This window comes from Nanorana parkeri, unplaced genomic scaffold, assembly GCF_000935625.1.
Source record: "Nanorana parkeri isolate BGI_ZX_2015 unplaced genomic scaffold, ASM93562v1 scaffold379, whole genome shotgun sequence".
Classification (NCBI taxonomy): Eukaryota; Metazoa; Chordata; class Amphibia; order Anura; family Dicroglossidae; genus Nanorana; species Nanorana parkeri.
In genome coordinates, this window is record NW_017306647.1 from 101,330 (window position 1) to 118,490 (window position 17,161).

At 45.3% G+C, this 17,161-nt stretch overlaps 1 protein-coding gene across 1 annotated transcript; it reads right to left on the reverse strand.

Moving 5' to 3' along the window:
- Nucleotides 1-534: 534 nt before the first annotated feature.
- LOC108789138 (up-regulator of cell proliferation-like) lies at nt 535-5,157 on the reverse strand. The gene has a single exon (XM_018559075.1). The coding sequence runs from the start codon at nt 5,155-5,157 to the stop codon at nt 535-537; it is 4,623 nt and encodes a 1,540-aa protein (XP_018414577.1).
- Nucleotides 5,158-17,161: the final 12,004 nt, after the last annotated feature.

The window sequence follows — 17,161 nt, forward strand, 5'->3', positions numbered from 1 at the left end:
TAACATTTTATATCAAACGTACCTCTAAAAAAATTACTGAAAACATTATGTATTCCCTTTCAGCAACTTTTTTTTCTGTAGGACACAATGGTACAAATTGGACATTATTATGAAAGTATACAATTTCTCTGTCCTGATTTACAGCATCATATTTGTCACAAAGGTAACATTACACTTTTAAGGTAAAGTATATAAAAACACAAGAACAAAAATGTATTATATCTCAGCCTAGGCTACACGCCTCTGGTTTTAACAACACATCAGCTCCCCTTCTCCCTATCTCCATAACCTAGGTATGAGATGTTCTGCAGTTCACAGAGATAACCCTGGCAGGGTTGATAAAACTCCTTTGGTTTCTATTGCCTCATGGGTACTGCGTTGTCAGCTTACTAGATGAAGTTATGAGGCTGCTGGATTTCTGACAGGCTCAGCAGGAATTTTTTGCACTTATCGAGCGAAACGCTTCCAATGGTATATTGAACGGACCAAACTGGACTGAAAAAAAGAGAAGTCACTGCTATGGTCACATTCCCTTTAAAGATTAAATAATTCCCTTAGACTTCTCATTGCATGCTCTTTTGTTATTTTTCCCCAACCTGTTGGGATCTGGGCCGGCTTCGAATCATATTCGTCTGCAAGCTGGTCATTAATTTCTTTTAAGACAAACTTCCAGTAATCGGAGGCGTTGATGCCTGGATCACATTGAATGACCCAGTCCGGATAGAACTTCCGGTAACTTCTGTAAGGCTCAGGGACCCAGTTTGTGTTTGAATTTCTAAAGCATCCGTTTCCGACCACATCGGTGGAGCATATGGAGTTACAAAGGACATGGGTTGAGAGGTCTTTGTACCCCACCAGCCCTTGAGGTCGGTGCACCGATGCAAAATGCTGCACGTGGTCATGTCCTCCGGCTTCACAGGGGACTTTACAGAATGGACATAGCTTGCCGCATCCAAAAACTCTCTTAAACAGCTGATCCTGAGGTTTCAGAGTGACCATGGAAAGCACATAGTCGATCTCTAGGGAATTCATCTCTTGTAAAATCTCATCCACCAGTTTAGTGAAAAAAGATTGTATGCATTCAGAAAAATTTTGGGCCTTGTGCTTGTTCTGGAATAATATCACGTTCATTGTATTCCTTGAAATGACCAATTCTTTTTGTAAAAGTTCACAAAACTGTTCCAAAAAGGAAGAGACATTTGCGCTTCCTTGTACATTTCGATCCTCCAATGCGTTGTTGACCACGTGTGTGATTCTATTAATAATTTTCTCATGTAAATGTTTAAGGCCGCCAAGTTTTCCAAATTTGCCTTTTATATGTTTTTGGAGTTTGCTCTTCACAAACTCTTCGTATTCCATGATATATAACATGTACTCGTTAAAGTCGTCTTCTTCCAGCAAATTTTTAAGCAGGTTGAACTGGAAAAACATCCGACTACTATATTCCTTGGCGTGCTCGCTGACCAGAATGTCGTCCACAATTTCTCTCCCGAGGTTTTTGTAAATAAAATCTATTATGGCTGGTTTCAGGCAAGAATGGCAAAAGTCCTCTGCCCTCTTTTTACATTGGTCAGTCTCAAGGAATATGTTCTTAAAGGTGGCGAGATACTGAGGTTTTAACTTTTCCAAGCTAAGCCTTGGATCGTTTTCCTGGATGAAGTCCTCGTGCATCTTCTGGAACATTGGAGCCGCCCTCCCCAAAATGTGGAGCTTCAAGTCTAACACAAACTGAGGTGAGATATGGAGTTTCTCGGCAGCACTTTCTTGGAGATCTCTGTTTACTATGTTTAAGAGTTCTTGGCAATAGGTGTCATGGTAATCCTCTTTTGTATTGATTTTGGTAATGACGTACATTTTATATTTGTGCAGCAATGTATTGACATACTTGTTCATTTGAACCAGTCGATTGTCAGGATAGTTAACTGAGACTGTCCTAGAGGCTGTGTTGTACCAACCACTATCAAAGTGATGTGGCTGGGCCGCAAAGCACCTGTTCTTATAGTCCTTCAGGTTGTCTATACCGTTTAACTTCATAGTGACGCCTCCAATGCTGTGCTGCATGTCTTTTCTAAGTAGTTGTAGGATTTCTTGACTGATGTTCCGTACATTCAGACTAATCAGGTTTGTTTCCACAAATGTTTCGTTCCATATTTTCTCAAACTCTTCATCGTGATTTAGCCTGTTATTGCGGTTCTTGAGGGTTTGGTATTTCACTGCGGCTTTCTTTTCGATAACTTCCATAAATCTTTTCTGGTGTCTTTGAATCTCAGTCTTCCCTCTCTGAATTTGTACATATTCGTTTAACCTCTGCCTTACACCGTCTTCCAGTTGTTTCTTTAGGGAGCTCACACTCCTGAGAAATTCTTCTCTGTATCTTTCTATCAGATTGACGTTTTCAGATCCGCTTTCAAAATACTTTTCTAAAGCTTCCCGCATGTTCTTCTCTTCTCTCTCAAGTATCTCGTTTGGATCCAAGCTTGGCTCTTTCTGTGGCTCTGGCTGGTTCCTGATTTGGTTTTCTGTCTCCTGCATCCATTTAAACATGACTTTGCTGAAGTCCCACTTCAGTTCATTATACTTAACATGTAGCTGATCGTAGGCATCTGCCACCAGGCTATTTCTGAAATTAAAGATAAAGGTTTCATATTGGACCGCCTCCCACAGGCTTCTTATCCATTCAGAAAACGTTCTCAACATTTGGGGCTTTCTTAAAGATGTCTTCATGACATGTAATAGGTGTGTTTTGAACGTATAAACCTTTTCACTGTAACCTGTACTTACTGAAGACATTGGTGGAACACCATGCCAGAGACCGGGAATGTACCAGCTGTGGTACTCATGATCAACATCCAGAACATCAGAAAAAGAATTGACTCCACTCTTTTTTTCCATCTTTGCTGCAGTTCTTGTCATTTCATCGAGTTCATCCATAAGCTTTCTCATGTCTCTAAAGCAATTTGCGCTAGCAGAGACATCAGCGACATTCTGATGTACGAAGTAGTATTTCGGTTTCTTGCCAATGGTTTCCATCCTTAGGAACGCGTGGACTACAATCTGTAAAATATCTTTCATTTCTGCCGCGTTTTCCATGGAAAGGTTTATGATAGTAATGTCACTCAAGCCAACCACTAGGGTTGCTAACTCATTGTCATGTTGGTAACTTCCGTCCAGAGAAGACAACTCCGAAGCTTTTAAACCTTCTGTGTCGAGTACCAAAATAAAAGAACAGCCTAACTCCTCCTTAAAGTCCTCTTTAACTTTAATGAGAGTCATGAAGGCTCCTCTTGTACATCGCCCACTGGCCACAGGAAACTGCAAACCAAACATGGTGTTCAGAAGGGTGGATTTCCCTGTGCTTTGTACCCCCAGGACGGTTATTACTCTAATTCGGCAGTGGCCTCCTGTCCGCTTATCCAGCTCACTCAAAACATTAGTTATCCACTCTAGTGGTATACTGGAGGCATCTCCATCAATCAGTTCCAGTGGAAACCCATCCAATAAAAGGTCTGCAGCGATTTCTGGGAGCTTGTCAAATTTCCGTTCCTTGTTTTGAATCTCTTTATTTTTCAGAAGATAGCATTCTGCATCATACAACTGACCCAACTCACGTATGAAGTGCTCAACACCCAGAGAGCTTTCGGACATGAGTAGATCTAGCTGTTTGAGGTCCGATGGGGCTAAGCTGTCTTTGGCTTTGTACCGGTGCTGTAATTTTGATAGGTTGGCTCTAGCAATCGAATCGAGAGAAAACTTCACCCATTTCAGAAAATAGCATCTCTCTAAACAACTGAGCTGTGACATTGACTCCTTGAAGGCATCTATGCCTGCCGATGTAGTTTGCCTATACTGCTGCTTTATTAAACCCATCATCTTGTTTTCCTGTTTTTCCCTGTAGTTTTGAGAATTTTCATCCCCCTGCTTTCTCATTCTACATATTTCTTTTCTCGTCCTGGCCAGTTCCTTACAAAGATCCCCTTGCAGTTTCATTGTTTCTTTTTTGTACCCCGCAACATCCCTGATCCTCTGCGTAATTTTCAACGCTCTCTGTTTTGCCGACTTACATTCTTTGGAGTGCTCGTCTAGACGAATCCCAAGCTCGCAAGCGGTGTCTGCCATCCTCTCCAAGGTGACTGGCTTGGTGGGCTTATCAATGAACTCTTTCATGATTTTCTGCAGGTGTTGAACCAAAGCCGCATCGTTCTTATTCTTCTTAAAAATGAAATGCCTGTCATCAATTTTTAACGCCGAGTTTAAACCTTTCAAGTACTGTAGCGTGGAGCCATTTGTTCCCAGGTTTTGGAAAACAAAGAAATATTTGGTTTTGGTATCTCCGAGCTTGGACAACTGCGCATACTCCACCTCGCTAATACTGTCTGCAAATATGAAAACTGCAGACGATATCTGGGTTAGGAGGCAGAACTGCCTCCAGTAAGAGGAGATGTTGCCATGAAGGTTCGTAACGGCGATGGGCTCTGGAAATATGTCAGACTGTCCTTTTCCATTGGGGAAATACCAAGACATCTCAACTAGGCCCTCGGAGAGTTTCTTCGGAATGTATCCACCTTCCATGTCCCGGTGTATGAAGAAGTTATGATGCTGCTGAGGTGGTATTAGAATTTGGTTCAGGATGGCAGCCTTGGATAAGCTGGATTTTTCTAGCCTCACAAAAGAAAAAAACGGCATGGCAATATTCACCACATTGTCTTCCTTGAATCCATTCTTATCTTCTAGGGAGTGGGGTCTCCATTTTTTAACGATGTCCCTCAATGCCCACAACATGAAGGTGCACTCTGAACTAGTGCAAGCCGGGAGTAGAAGTGGCACAGCGAACTGGCACATGGACAGTTTCGTCACAATCTCCTGTTGCAAAAAGCTGTCGGAACAATGCAGGAGGATGCACAGGACATCCAGGAGATGGAGGTCTCCCGAATGGTCTAGGTTATCGGTTTCAGATAACAGATTGGTAAAGTCTATGGTTAGACCTGATTGTGATTGCTCTATGTGTACTTTCCGTGCATTCACGTTCAGCGACATGAGCTGCCTTAGGAAATACCATGGAGTGTCTTCTACAGAACGAAGATCGATGGGTTCCAGACTCTCACGTCCGATTGTCAAAACTTCGCTGACGGTCATCTTTGAACTCTGGTATTTTTCCATCTTTAAGCGGGAGAGTGCCTCATGAAATATTCCATTAATGCCTGAAGGTGCTGAAAAAAAGAGGAAATTATTGTTAATATATGCTTAACCAAAAGTCAGCAATATTTCAGGTCAGCAGATGAGAACTTTTTAATGAACTTCCACCAAGGCTGCCTCAACTGCATAGGGACTGAACTACAGGCAACCTGCCAAAAAGTCGGCCAACCAGAACTCTAGGCAATCAGCTAAATACATACAGTATAAGGGAGCTGCTTGTCCTGCCACAGGATTTGTAGTTCTGTCCATCCAGGACTGAGATGTAAAAAGCTTTGCCACACAACACAGCCCTGCCTGGCAGTGGAGCTGCAGCTCCACTTTTATATACAAGCTCTCCTCCTCACCTCTACTCTTTGTATAGACAGTAAAAGCGCTGCAAAATAGTGAGACCGGAAGGCAGCAGACTGATTAGCTCCTCTATGTTACTCTGCTCTCTACTCTTAGCAGCATGCACTTTGTATTGTAGCATACCTGTATGGCTCCTTGTGCTGCTTCCCCCTCCCTATCTCTGAGTTCTGCTGTATAGGGACTGTAAGAGTCTAATATATGCATATAACAATTAAATTTAATACAGGGGTAGGCAACCTTGGCAGCCCAGCTGTGGTGAATTTACAAATGCTATCATGCTGCTGGGTGTAAGCACCGTGAGCCCAGGCCACGTGATGAAGCAACCTCCAGGGGGTGTAGCCAGTGATGTCACTATAATGAGACCGTCTGAAGTGGTTGCTTCAAGTGGTATCTCACTGGGTCAAACCTGCCGCGCAGAGTGCACCTGGCTCCTAAGAACTCCTAGCAACCTGTTACGTTCTGGCCGGCAACCAGTCCAGCTCGCTGATGTCACTGGTTGCAAGGAGCTGGCCAGGACACCATGTCCTGGCAACCAATTATGTCAGTAGCTGGGTGGGATGCCGGACAGAACATCACAGGTTGCTAAAAGTTCTTAGGAGCCTGGGACACTCTGGAAAGGGGGCGGCAGGTTTGACCCAATGAGATCCCACCTGAAGCAACCGCCTAAGGCCGCCTTATTATAGGGAGGACCCTGGACACACCCTCTGGAGCTTGCGTTATCACGTGACCTGGGCTCAAGGTTCTACTACACTACAAGGAGCTTGCAAGTTATTTTATGAGCCCCATTTAGTGCAAGGACTGCGCAATGCTGATGCTGGACAAGCAAAGGAACGGCCCATCATGTCACCAGCCAGAAGACTGCTGGGTTTAAGGTGTGTCTACTTTTACTGTTCACAAATGTAGGTGCTGCATTTACTATGTGTACATAATAGATATGCATTGGCAGGGGCTTCCTGTGTCGTCATCGCGCGTCATCATGATTGATGCCTGCCGGCGGCCATCGTATTGGTGATGGACGCCGGCAGAGAGAGGAGGGAACGTTCACCCGGCGGGATGAGGTATGCCGCCGGGTCCCCTCCTCTCTACTGACACTGTCATGGACCGAGAGCCCGACTTTTTAGTCATTGTCACTGTCAGTCATTATGATGTCACCTCTGCAATGGTCACACCCCCCTTGTGACGCCACTGTACATTGGCTCAAATTTCCAACCTGTATCACTAGACTCCGCCATCTGCAGCGCTGCCCTGAGTTCATTATAGGCTTCAGTCACATCAGGACGGGGGACGACCTCCGGAATTGGCAGCATTCTGGGCGGCGTCTTTGGCGGCGGCTTCGGTGGTGGTTTTGGCGGCGTCAGTGGGCGAAGGAGGGCTTGCTTCCCACCAGAGCGGATACTTGACTCTAAGTTAAAAAAAAATTACAACGCATGGATGTCATAAATAGTCAATTTATTATGGAAGCACTTTTTTTCATTTGCAGAGAGTGCGGTCATCTGGTCTCACTATTTTGCAGCGCTGGTTTCATTTATTCGGGTCATTGATTTCTTTAACCAAACGCAACCATTCAAGCTCTGATGAAGGGGGAGTGTTCTGAGCCCCCCAAAACGCGTTGGATGTTTTATGCGATCAAATGATGAATCATTAAAAGTTGGTTTGACCCCTTTCACCATTTGATCTGATCTGTAACATCTGTAACAATCAAACACTCTATTGGATAACTCGAACATTTTTATAATCAGATGTTACCAACAAAAATTTTGGGCTGAAGCCCGAAATGTAAATTTTAAAGCAGTCTTTCCTTTTGCTGACCCCCTTCTTTTATTATTGGCATAGTCTACATTTAAAGTAGAACTGAAGTCCAAACACTTTTGATATAGTCAGGAAGGGCTTTTTTTTTTGCCATCTGTGTCCAATTGGGGAGATTTCCCTTCACTTACAGTCAGATAGTCACAACAGGAAGTGAGAGGAAATCCCTCCAAAGTGAAGGAAATCGCTGGTGGTCACCAGGACTAGTGTCCCCTTTGGAAGATTTCCCATCTATTCTTATTCTGGTGACAACCCAAAAATTTGGGATTTTCTTGCACTTTCAGTGATATTGGTCACCAGGACAAAAAGCGAAGGTGAATCTCCCCAGTGGGGCACACATGGCAAAAAGAAGTCAATGGGGGGTTATAATTAGGGATGCACCGATACCGTTTTTTTGGTATCAAGTACGAGTACGGATATTTTGCTTTCGGTACTCGCCGATACCGAGTACCAATACCAGTGCTTCCGCTGGCATGGAGCCGGTTTCCCGGCCGAACAGATGGCTCCTTGTTGATTGGCAAGAAAGCCGGCTTCCCAGCCAATCAGGAAGCCGGGAGGCAGGTCATTACTCGCCGCCGGCTTCCTGAGCCAGCTCCATGTTGTCTGATCGGCTCGATTGTCATTGGCCGGTAAACTGGTTTCCCAGCCAATGGGCATCTAGCCGCCTTCCCGGCTAATCAGGAAACCAGGGGCGAGTAATGACTTGCCTCTTGGCTTCCTGATTGGCTGGGAAGCTGGCTTTCAAGCCAATCAGCAACAAGCCGGCTGTTCAGCCAGCCCGATGCTGATTGGCTGGAAAGCCTGCTTTCCAGCCAATTAGCAGGAAGCCGGGAGGCGGGTTATTACTCGCCACCCGGATCCTTGATTGTCCGGGAAGCCGCCTCCATGTTCCCCTACGGCGCTGCCAGTAAGAGGAAATCTACCTCTGACCAGAAGTTCCGGTATCTGGGAAGGTATTGGAGCATTTGGGTGAGTACGAGTACTCGCCCAAATACTCGGTATCGGAACCTATACTAGTATCGGTATCGGTGCACCCCTAGTATTAACTCTCCCTTACTTTATCCAAAATTCAAATTTAAGTTCTACTTTAACACTTAACTGTTCTCATTTATAGAACCTTCGCTCTGGTTCTGAGCAAAACAGCCCAAAAAAAGTTCACATTGGACCCACTTCTGAATGTCAGATGCCTGCGTCCCCCCAACCATGCTCTGTGGTTCCTCCCGCCAGCACCTAGGGCAGTACAGGAGACAATAGTGATGTAAGAACCAGTGGACGGAACCACAGAGCATGGCAGGGGGTTGCAGGCATCCAGCACAACCGGAATGTAAAGATGCTTCAGGTGGATTTGCTCAACAACCAGTGAAGATTCTAAGAACGGGCGCCGGGAAGTGTAAAGTATCTTCTCTAACAGTAACTTATTTTATTTTTCGGCTACAGAGTCGCCTTAACTTTTTGAGGCTCCAAGGTCTTTACCTGGGAAGAGCCCGGACAAGGCTGGGAAAGTGTCCGCCACATCCCGCAGATGACCGACCAGCTTTTCACAAGCCGCATCCCCGTCCTTCAGAGTAGAAGTCAGGAACCTTTCAAGCTTCTCCTGAGAACTCTTCGCTTGCAAGGCATGGAAGTAGTCTCTGGAGTTCAGCGGACACCGAACTATGAGTTTGCTGAAAAAATTTTCCCCATTTTCCTCTGTAAGTTCTGGGAGTTTTTTCCTGAATTGGCTGATGACCTCGGAGGGGTTTTTGTCCATACTGGAAAGCTGAAAAGATGAAGTAGCATTAAACTCTAAAAACCCTTTTGCAAAAATGAATCCGGATGAAACAAATATACAATCGTCCAGCACGGTATTTGTTTACGTTTTGCCCGAGCACTTACAGTCGCCATGTTTCTAAACAGCTCCAACTCTCTCGGCTCGGCTTCCCTGGATTTCCTGTCCAGTACAAGATCACAAGGGACAGAGCAGACTCCAGGAGCTGTCTATCTAAAAGGAAAGGTGCCACCCTAAAACAGGATATCAGGACCAGTGCTCAGGGGACCAGCTGATTCTGCAGGAAACTAAGGGGGTTATTCACATAGGAGCCGAAGGATCTAGCCGTAGCTTCAGCTGATCCTTCGGCTCACTTCGGCCGCCAGATTTTCTTTTTAATAATAAAGGAATTGTCAAAGTTTTTTGTTGTGTTTTTTTTTCAATTACTCCCCCCCCCCCCCCCCCCCAACGTTGTTTCTTTTTTTTTTTTTTTTTTACAATTCCCCCCCCCCCCCCCCCCAAAGTCTGGTCTCTTTATTTACATTTTATTTAACCCTTTAGTGAATGGGTAGGGGTACAAGTTCCCCCTTATTCATTCACAGGGGGGGGGGGGCGCATCTGGGTGTCCCTTTATTAAAGCAGTACCCCAATGTAAATAAGCCCCCACAACCAACACCCCAGGGCTAATGGGGAAGAGGCCAAAAACACAGTGGGGGGCGCTTGCTCGTATCCCCCCCTTTCCTGCCCTGCCAGGCCTATGCTCAGATCTGGTATGGAATTTCACCCCCATTTTGGGGGGTGGGGTTCCTCGATAACATTCTTACCAGACCTAAAGGGCCTGTTATGACTTTTGGGGGGAACCCCACACTTTTAGTTTTTTTAAAACAGGGGTCCCTCCTATTGTTCCTACCAGACCTAAAGGGTCTGGCATGGATAGGGAGGGGGACCCACGCTGTTTGTTTATTTTTTCATTCTTTCTTTCACATTTTTTTATTGACTTTTTTAAAATTTGTTTTTATTTGTATTTATATTTTTTTAATTTCTTTTTTATCATGTCTTTTTTTTTTCCTTTTGTTTACATTTTGTTATATTCTGCTCACTACCTCGGGGGTACCGAGCAATATAGCTGAGCTGAATGCAGCTCGGCAGCATTCAGCTACTTACTCACTGCCGTTCGGCCCCGATGACAATATGAGAATAGGGGCGAACGACAGCGAGTGAACTGCCGGAGCTTAGGCTCAGCCGATCCAAATGTTGGATCGGCTGAGTCAAACTGCTTCTGCAATTCGGCTCAGCCGAACATCCTGAGCATGTTCGGCTGTCCGAAGCCAGCCGATGTACGGCTGATTTTAGCCGATGTACGGCTGATTTTAGCCGATGTACGGCTGGAATCAGTCGTACAGAGCCGAAGTGAATAGCCGAACGCCGTTCAGCTCACTTCACTTCCGCTCGGTGAGTCACTCGGCTGCCCTCGGCAGCTTAGTGAATAACCCCCTGAAACTTTTAAACATCAAAGAGCAGCATCCATTGTAAGCGATTTCATCAGCATTTGAATTAGCTTAAAAATCTTTTGACTTTCCTTTTACTTCAAATAGAGCTCAAGGAACCATCGGTAACACCTTCACTAACCCTTTCGGTACCAGAGCCCTTTTTTTTTTGCCCCTAAAGTAAAATACACATTTTAGGCCTGAAGATTACTTCCTTAAGGCCCTTAAATAACATAAACCATCTCCCAGTCTCACCCCAGAACAAAATCTCATTAAAGTGCAACTGAAGCCACAACTTTGTTTAGCTTTGTATACTATCTGTGTCCCCGTAAGGGAGATTCACCCTCCTCTTTATTTGTCCCAATGAATGTTATCACTGAAAGTGAAAGAAAGCCCCACATTGTGTGTGGTCATTAGGACTGGAATAGATGGGAAATCTTCCAATGGGAAAACTAGTTCTGATGACCCTGCTGACCACCAGGGATTTGCTTCCCTTAGGAGGGATTTCCTCTAACTTTCTGTTGTAGCTATTGGGCAGGAAGTGAAGAGAAGTCTCCCCAATGGGACACAGATGGTAAAAAAAAATGTTGAAAGGGGTTATAACCCTCCCTTTCTCTATCCAAAACTTTAAAAAAAATTGGACTTTTATTTACTTTAAATAGGTGCAGGCACTGAGAATCTCCTACTGTATAGTAAGGAGACACAGATCTCAATATGTACCTAATCTTGTTGGTTTATCACAGAGTTTCTCAACCTTTTTTAGTTACAGCACCCTTTAAAAGTATGCAAAATCTCAAGTACTCCAGTCTATAATGTCATAGACCCCACGCATAAACATCCAAAAAAGTAGGTTTCGCCTTCAAATCAAGTGCCCTCTTCAATTGAAGATTCAATTTCCCCTCCCCTTCACAGCAGAGTCACCCTTTGCATCAGTAGCCCCCCCCCCACATTTGGAGCCCACCCTTTCACATTAAAAGTCCCTCCTTCAGACCCTACGTGGCCCTGAAACGTTGCACCTTGTAATGTGACATTCACTTTAACACAAGTCAATGGTGTGCTGGTGACGCTCCTCATACAGAGCTGATGTACATGGTGACATCCATGGTCATTTCAGCACCCATCCTCTCCACCCAAGAGCTATCCGGTAAGGAGTGCAGCAGTACCCTCAAGTGTCTTTCATGTCACAGTCTCCCCCTTTCACATGAGACTTCCCCCTTTACATCAGGATTCCCCTTCACCTCAGTCTTCATTCTCCACTTCACATCTTAGTTTCGCCACCATTTTGAGGTACACCTGAGTAAGCCACAGCACCCTGGTTGGGAAAGGCTGGTCTTGCCTTGAAAGTTGTTTTGTTATCCTGATCCTTCCTTCCCCACATAGTAAATATCTACTACAAAGTTACAATGTTGTAGTCTGATCCATTATGGACTGAGGAAATGTTTCCTCCCGCCTGCAGAAGACAAGCTGCACTTTGAGTCCCCCCTTTTCACATCAGAAGGCCAACTATGTTGTCAGAGTCCCCCCCCCTTTTCATCATAGTCCCCCGGTACAGAAGGGGGCTCCTGGCAACCCTGAGGCCCTTTCTCTGCTCTTCAATCCTGCCCAACTCCTTATGGGTCCCCTAGAGAAGGGGGCTCCTGGCTTCCCCGAGACCCTTTCTCTGCTACCCAATCCTCCCCAGCTCCTTGTGGGTCCCCTAGAGAAGGGGGGCTCCTGGCAACACTGAGACCCTTTCTTAGCTCCCCAGCTCCTTATGGGTCCCCTAGAGAAAGCGGCTCCTGGCAACCCCGAGACCCTTTCTCTGCTCCTCAATCCTCCCCGACTCCTTGTCAGTCCCCTAGAGAAGGGTGGCAACCCTGAAACCCTTTCTCTACACCCCCTTTCACATCAGAAGCCCCATTTTCATATCAGATCCCCCCCCCCCTTTCACATTGTAGTTCCCATTTTACATCAGTCTTCATTCCTTCCTACACATCACAGCCCCACTAGCACTATTTTGAGGCACCCCAGTGGGCCATGGTTGAGAAAGGCTGCTTTATCGTGTATTTCAGGGGAACAAGATTACTGATGAAAGGTATTTGCACTGTTATGTAACATAAGATGAATGTAACAACTTTGAACTTGGCCGAGGAACTCATTTTACCCTTCTCTCCTATAGATGTAGGATTAGAATAGATGCGGTGGGTTTTTACATTAGGACACCACATCCAATATTAGGATATTTAAACAAAAAGAGTTCACACCATCAGACGTTCAAGGTAACCACTCGCCCAAAGGATAAATGTCAAAATATTAACAACCACTTACAAAGCCATTCACATCTCTGCCACCCGGGTATATGTCAAACCTTGTCTCAAAGTATCACCCTGACCGTCCTCTCCGCTCTTCCCAAGACCTCCTGCTTTCCAGCTCCCCGTCAACTTCTCCCATGCTCCCCTCCAGGACTTCACTAGAGTATCTCCCATCCTATAGAACTCTCTACCCCAACCCGTCCGTCTGTCTCCCACTCTGACTGCCTTTAGGCGATCCCTTAAGACTCATCTCTTCAGGGAAGCCTATCCCACCTCAACCTAAACACTGAACCATCACGTTCTCAAACAATTCCTCCCCACACAGCTACCTCCTCATTTATCACTTCCCCCTCCCTTATAGATTGTAAGCCCTCACGGGCAGGGCCCTCCTCACCATCTTGTCTTGAATTGTAATGTCTTCCTTATATTGTAAAGCGCTGTGCAAACTGTTGGCGCTATATAAATCCTGTATAATAATTAGGGATGCACAGATATATGGTACAAGTACAGATACTTTTCCAGCTCCAAGACTAGACTAGAGAAAAACTCAAAAGTTAGTAGGGAGCTGTCATGTGTAAGGAGCACACGGAGCTCCCGGGATTTGTACCTCTCTGTTTTAATGTACGATTTTGTTTTTATAAATAAAGGGATGCACAGATACCAGTTTTGCGAGTACGAGTACTGGTACTTGCCGAGTACTTATAAGTACGAGTACTGATACATTTTTGTTTATTGTCATGTGACAGTTTTTAAAAAACAATACAGACCAATGATTTCAGGACAGTGGTGGAGCGCCAGAGCCAGGTCACAGCTGCAACCGCGGACACCCTGGTAGTTCTCCTGAAAATGCCAAGTATCTGCACTGGTACTCGAAAAGTATCTGTGCATCCCTAATAATAACCAAAATGATTTTTTCGGGGCAACAAAAATAATATAAAAAATATAACCTATAGAGTCAGTAAGAATGGGACGGAGAGTCCTCGGAATTCAACCTCATTCAACATTGGGGATCAGCTAAGATGTGGCCACCAGAACCCATGAAATCTGCTCAGAATTTACCCTCATTACATAGTTACATAGTATTTGAGGTTGAATAAAGACATTAGTCCATCAAGTCCAACCTATTAGGATCTCATTCTAGGAGTACCCGTACCCCTGTATATTACGGTCCCTTAAGAAATCGTCCAAAAGTTTCTTGAACAATTCCACATTATTTGCTGAAATCACCGCCTGTGGCAGTGAGTTCCAGACCCTAACTGATCTTACTGTGAAGAACCCCCTTCGCCCCTTGTGCTGGAATTTTTTTTCCATCAATTTTAGGTGATGGCCTCTAGTTTTTGTAACGGAGTTAATTTTAAACAGTTTATCGCTAATGTTGCTACCACCATTAAACATTTTGTACATGGAAATCATATCCCCCCTTAATCTCCTCACCTCTAATGTGAACATGTTTAAATTTAGTAGCCTTGTCTCGTAGCTCTGGTCCTCCATACCCCTAATTAGTTACCTCTTTGGCCATGTCGTGGGATTCCAATCTAATCTGTGATTCACGTGCAGCTCTCGTGGTGTTCCCTCAGAAATACAAAGCGTAGAAATGTCCCGCTTACCTTGGTGGCCATCGGCAGGTCTACAGCATGGTGAGCCGTGCCCGAGATGAAGTTATCGGAAGCCTCCGCATAACAAGCAATGCCGCTTGTAATCCGTGCATGCAAATCATATAACTGTGCTGCCGGTGGGTTTGACTTCTTCACGGTTTTCCCCTTCTCAGATTCTCGAGAAAAAAAAATCACCGGGTAGACAGGTTCTTCTGCTATTTCCCAAAAGATCTGATCTGTGTGTGTGACCGTGCAACATTCCTGCCCTGACACGGAGCCTTTAAAAATAACTCACTGTCAAGTGCACATCATAAAGAAGCAATACCGCTCCTGGTGACAGAATATGTTCTGGTGGGTTTATGATTATTGATGGTCGGGGGGGGGGGATACAATACAAAAAAAAAACAACAACTATGGGCTGCATTCGCATTGTGGCGCATGCGTTCGGCACATCGACACGGTATGTGTTTGCCATTGCTGTGTTGCCGTTCTACCCCAATGCACATGTGTGAGCAAAGCAAACAAACAAACAAACACACCTGCCTCTCACTGCATCATGCTGTGCCTTGGAAAGATTGAGGTATGTACGTTTCGGGGGATTTTTCTGAACTTCAAGCAGATATAAAAGACACAGATTAATGCGGCTCTGAATTCATTGATTTTAATCAAATAAAAGGTTTTCTTTTTTAATACAAGCAGTGTAAGTGAATCTGACTTGGCATCCGCTTCTTGCCGTCCCTGTACAGCAGAGCTCAGATTGGGAGAAGCAGTGCAAGGAGGAGATCAGTCGGAGCTGCAGTGCTCATGTGCTAACAAGGAACATGCCGAGAGGAGAGGAGAGAGACCGGGTGATGAGCTCATCAGTCTGCTGCTTCTCTTTTCCCTGGCCGGGCACAGGCTGCGGGAGGGACAGGACCTGTAAGTGCTACTGAACTGCAGCAGAGACAATTCAGGTCTCCCGTCCTGCCTGGCAGAGCTGTATAAATATAATGACTGGATTGACAAAGATATAAATCCTTTGGCAGGTAAAACAGCTCCCATATACAGTATGTATGTAAGGGATGCACCGATACCGTTTTTTCTATATTTTTTTTCCGGTACTCACCGATACCGAAAGTCCCATTAGGGAGACTAGGCGGCGTGTAATGACTCGCCGCCTGGCTTCCCGATTAGCAGGTGCTCTGTCACCAGGTGACGAGGAAGTATAGAGCCGGCTTTCTGGCCAATCATGAACCGGGAGGGCGGGCAATGACTCGCCGTCCGGCTTCCCACCCAATCAGGAAGCTAGACGGTGAGTCATTACACCCTGCCCGGCTTCCTGATTGGCCAGGAAGCCGGCTCCATACTCCCCCGTTACTTGGTGATGAGGGAGCATGGAGCCGGCTTCCCGGCCAATCAGGAAGCCGGGCAGCGTGTAATGACTTGCTGTCCGGGTTCCTGATACCGGAAGTTCAGGTATCATGTTAAGCATCAGAGCATTTAGGCGAGTATCGGTGCATCCCTAATGTATTTCATATGTGTATTTATCCGATTGCCTGGAGTAATGCTTTAAAGGAAAGCTGCACTAAGAAGAGTATGGGGGCTGTACTCAAACTGCTAGTTGCCTGGCTGTCTTTGACATCAATACCTTCAAAGATACAGAGCAAACATACTGATCAGAAATTCATAGTGAAGTCAAAGCTTCAAATTGTTTATTTCAAGAAACCAAAATTTCCAAAACCAAATGAGTTATGAGGTATGTATACGAAATGGTTCTCTAGGCTACAGGGACACAAAAGTGGTATATCAGCAGGGGGAGGGGGAAGCAGCAAACGGCCCGTGGACAGCAGCATCCAATACCTGTAGGGGCTTGTGTTGACAGACTTTGGGCTTCTGTGGATGGCATCTTCTGAGATCATACAGAATTCATTGAGAGGTGCATTTGACCTGCAGTAGACCGTCTTCTGACCTGCTTTAAGCAGACTTCATATTTCTATAGACTTGTATGAGAATGCAAAACCTGTTTAAAGCAAAAGCCCGTTGTCATAGACCCTAAATGACAGATGCTGTAGCTCCCTGCAGGGTAAACTCTAATGATTTAGAGTGTAACCACAGGAAAGCAATACCATCAGACTGATATTAAACCCAGAATACAAGCAACACATGTCCTGTGCTCTATTTGGCCTCATTCAGGTACTGCAGGATGTATTCTGGCTACATCTTGCATTCAGACCACCGACAATCCTGTAACAATTGGGGGCTTGACCGGGATCAGTGTGACAGAACAAGATGGGGCCATTATAGTAAAGTGAGAGAGAAGAGTGAAGACGTCAGTTTGGACTAGCAGCAGTTAGTCACATTCAACTGGACTGTTTCATAGCTTATCCAAGCCACATATTCAATGCTGACAAGTGTCAGGACGGTCATCAGAACTGAAGCTGTGCACGGCAACCAGTCAGCTTTCTATCTTTCAAACCTTAATTGAACAAACTGAAGAGAGAAGCAGATTGGTTGCCATGGGCAACTGCTCCAGATTATGTCTGCTCCAGTTTTGATAAATTCTCCTCATTGCATTCATGTAATTTACCTGTAAAAGCTTCCTTTGTGCCGACATCCAGCAGCCCCGAGATTTCTGATGGGAGCCACCATCTTGGATGTCATGACAGCAGCTGCATAAGACTCAGAGCTGTCACTCAATAGTATCCCCCCTTCATT

Bases quoted from the DNA above. Each gene is read 5' to 3' on its own strand.
- LOC108789138 (XM_018559075.1), bottom strand. From the start codon at position 5,157: ATGGAAAAATACCAGAGTTCAAAGATGACCGTCAGCGAAGTTTTGACA.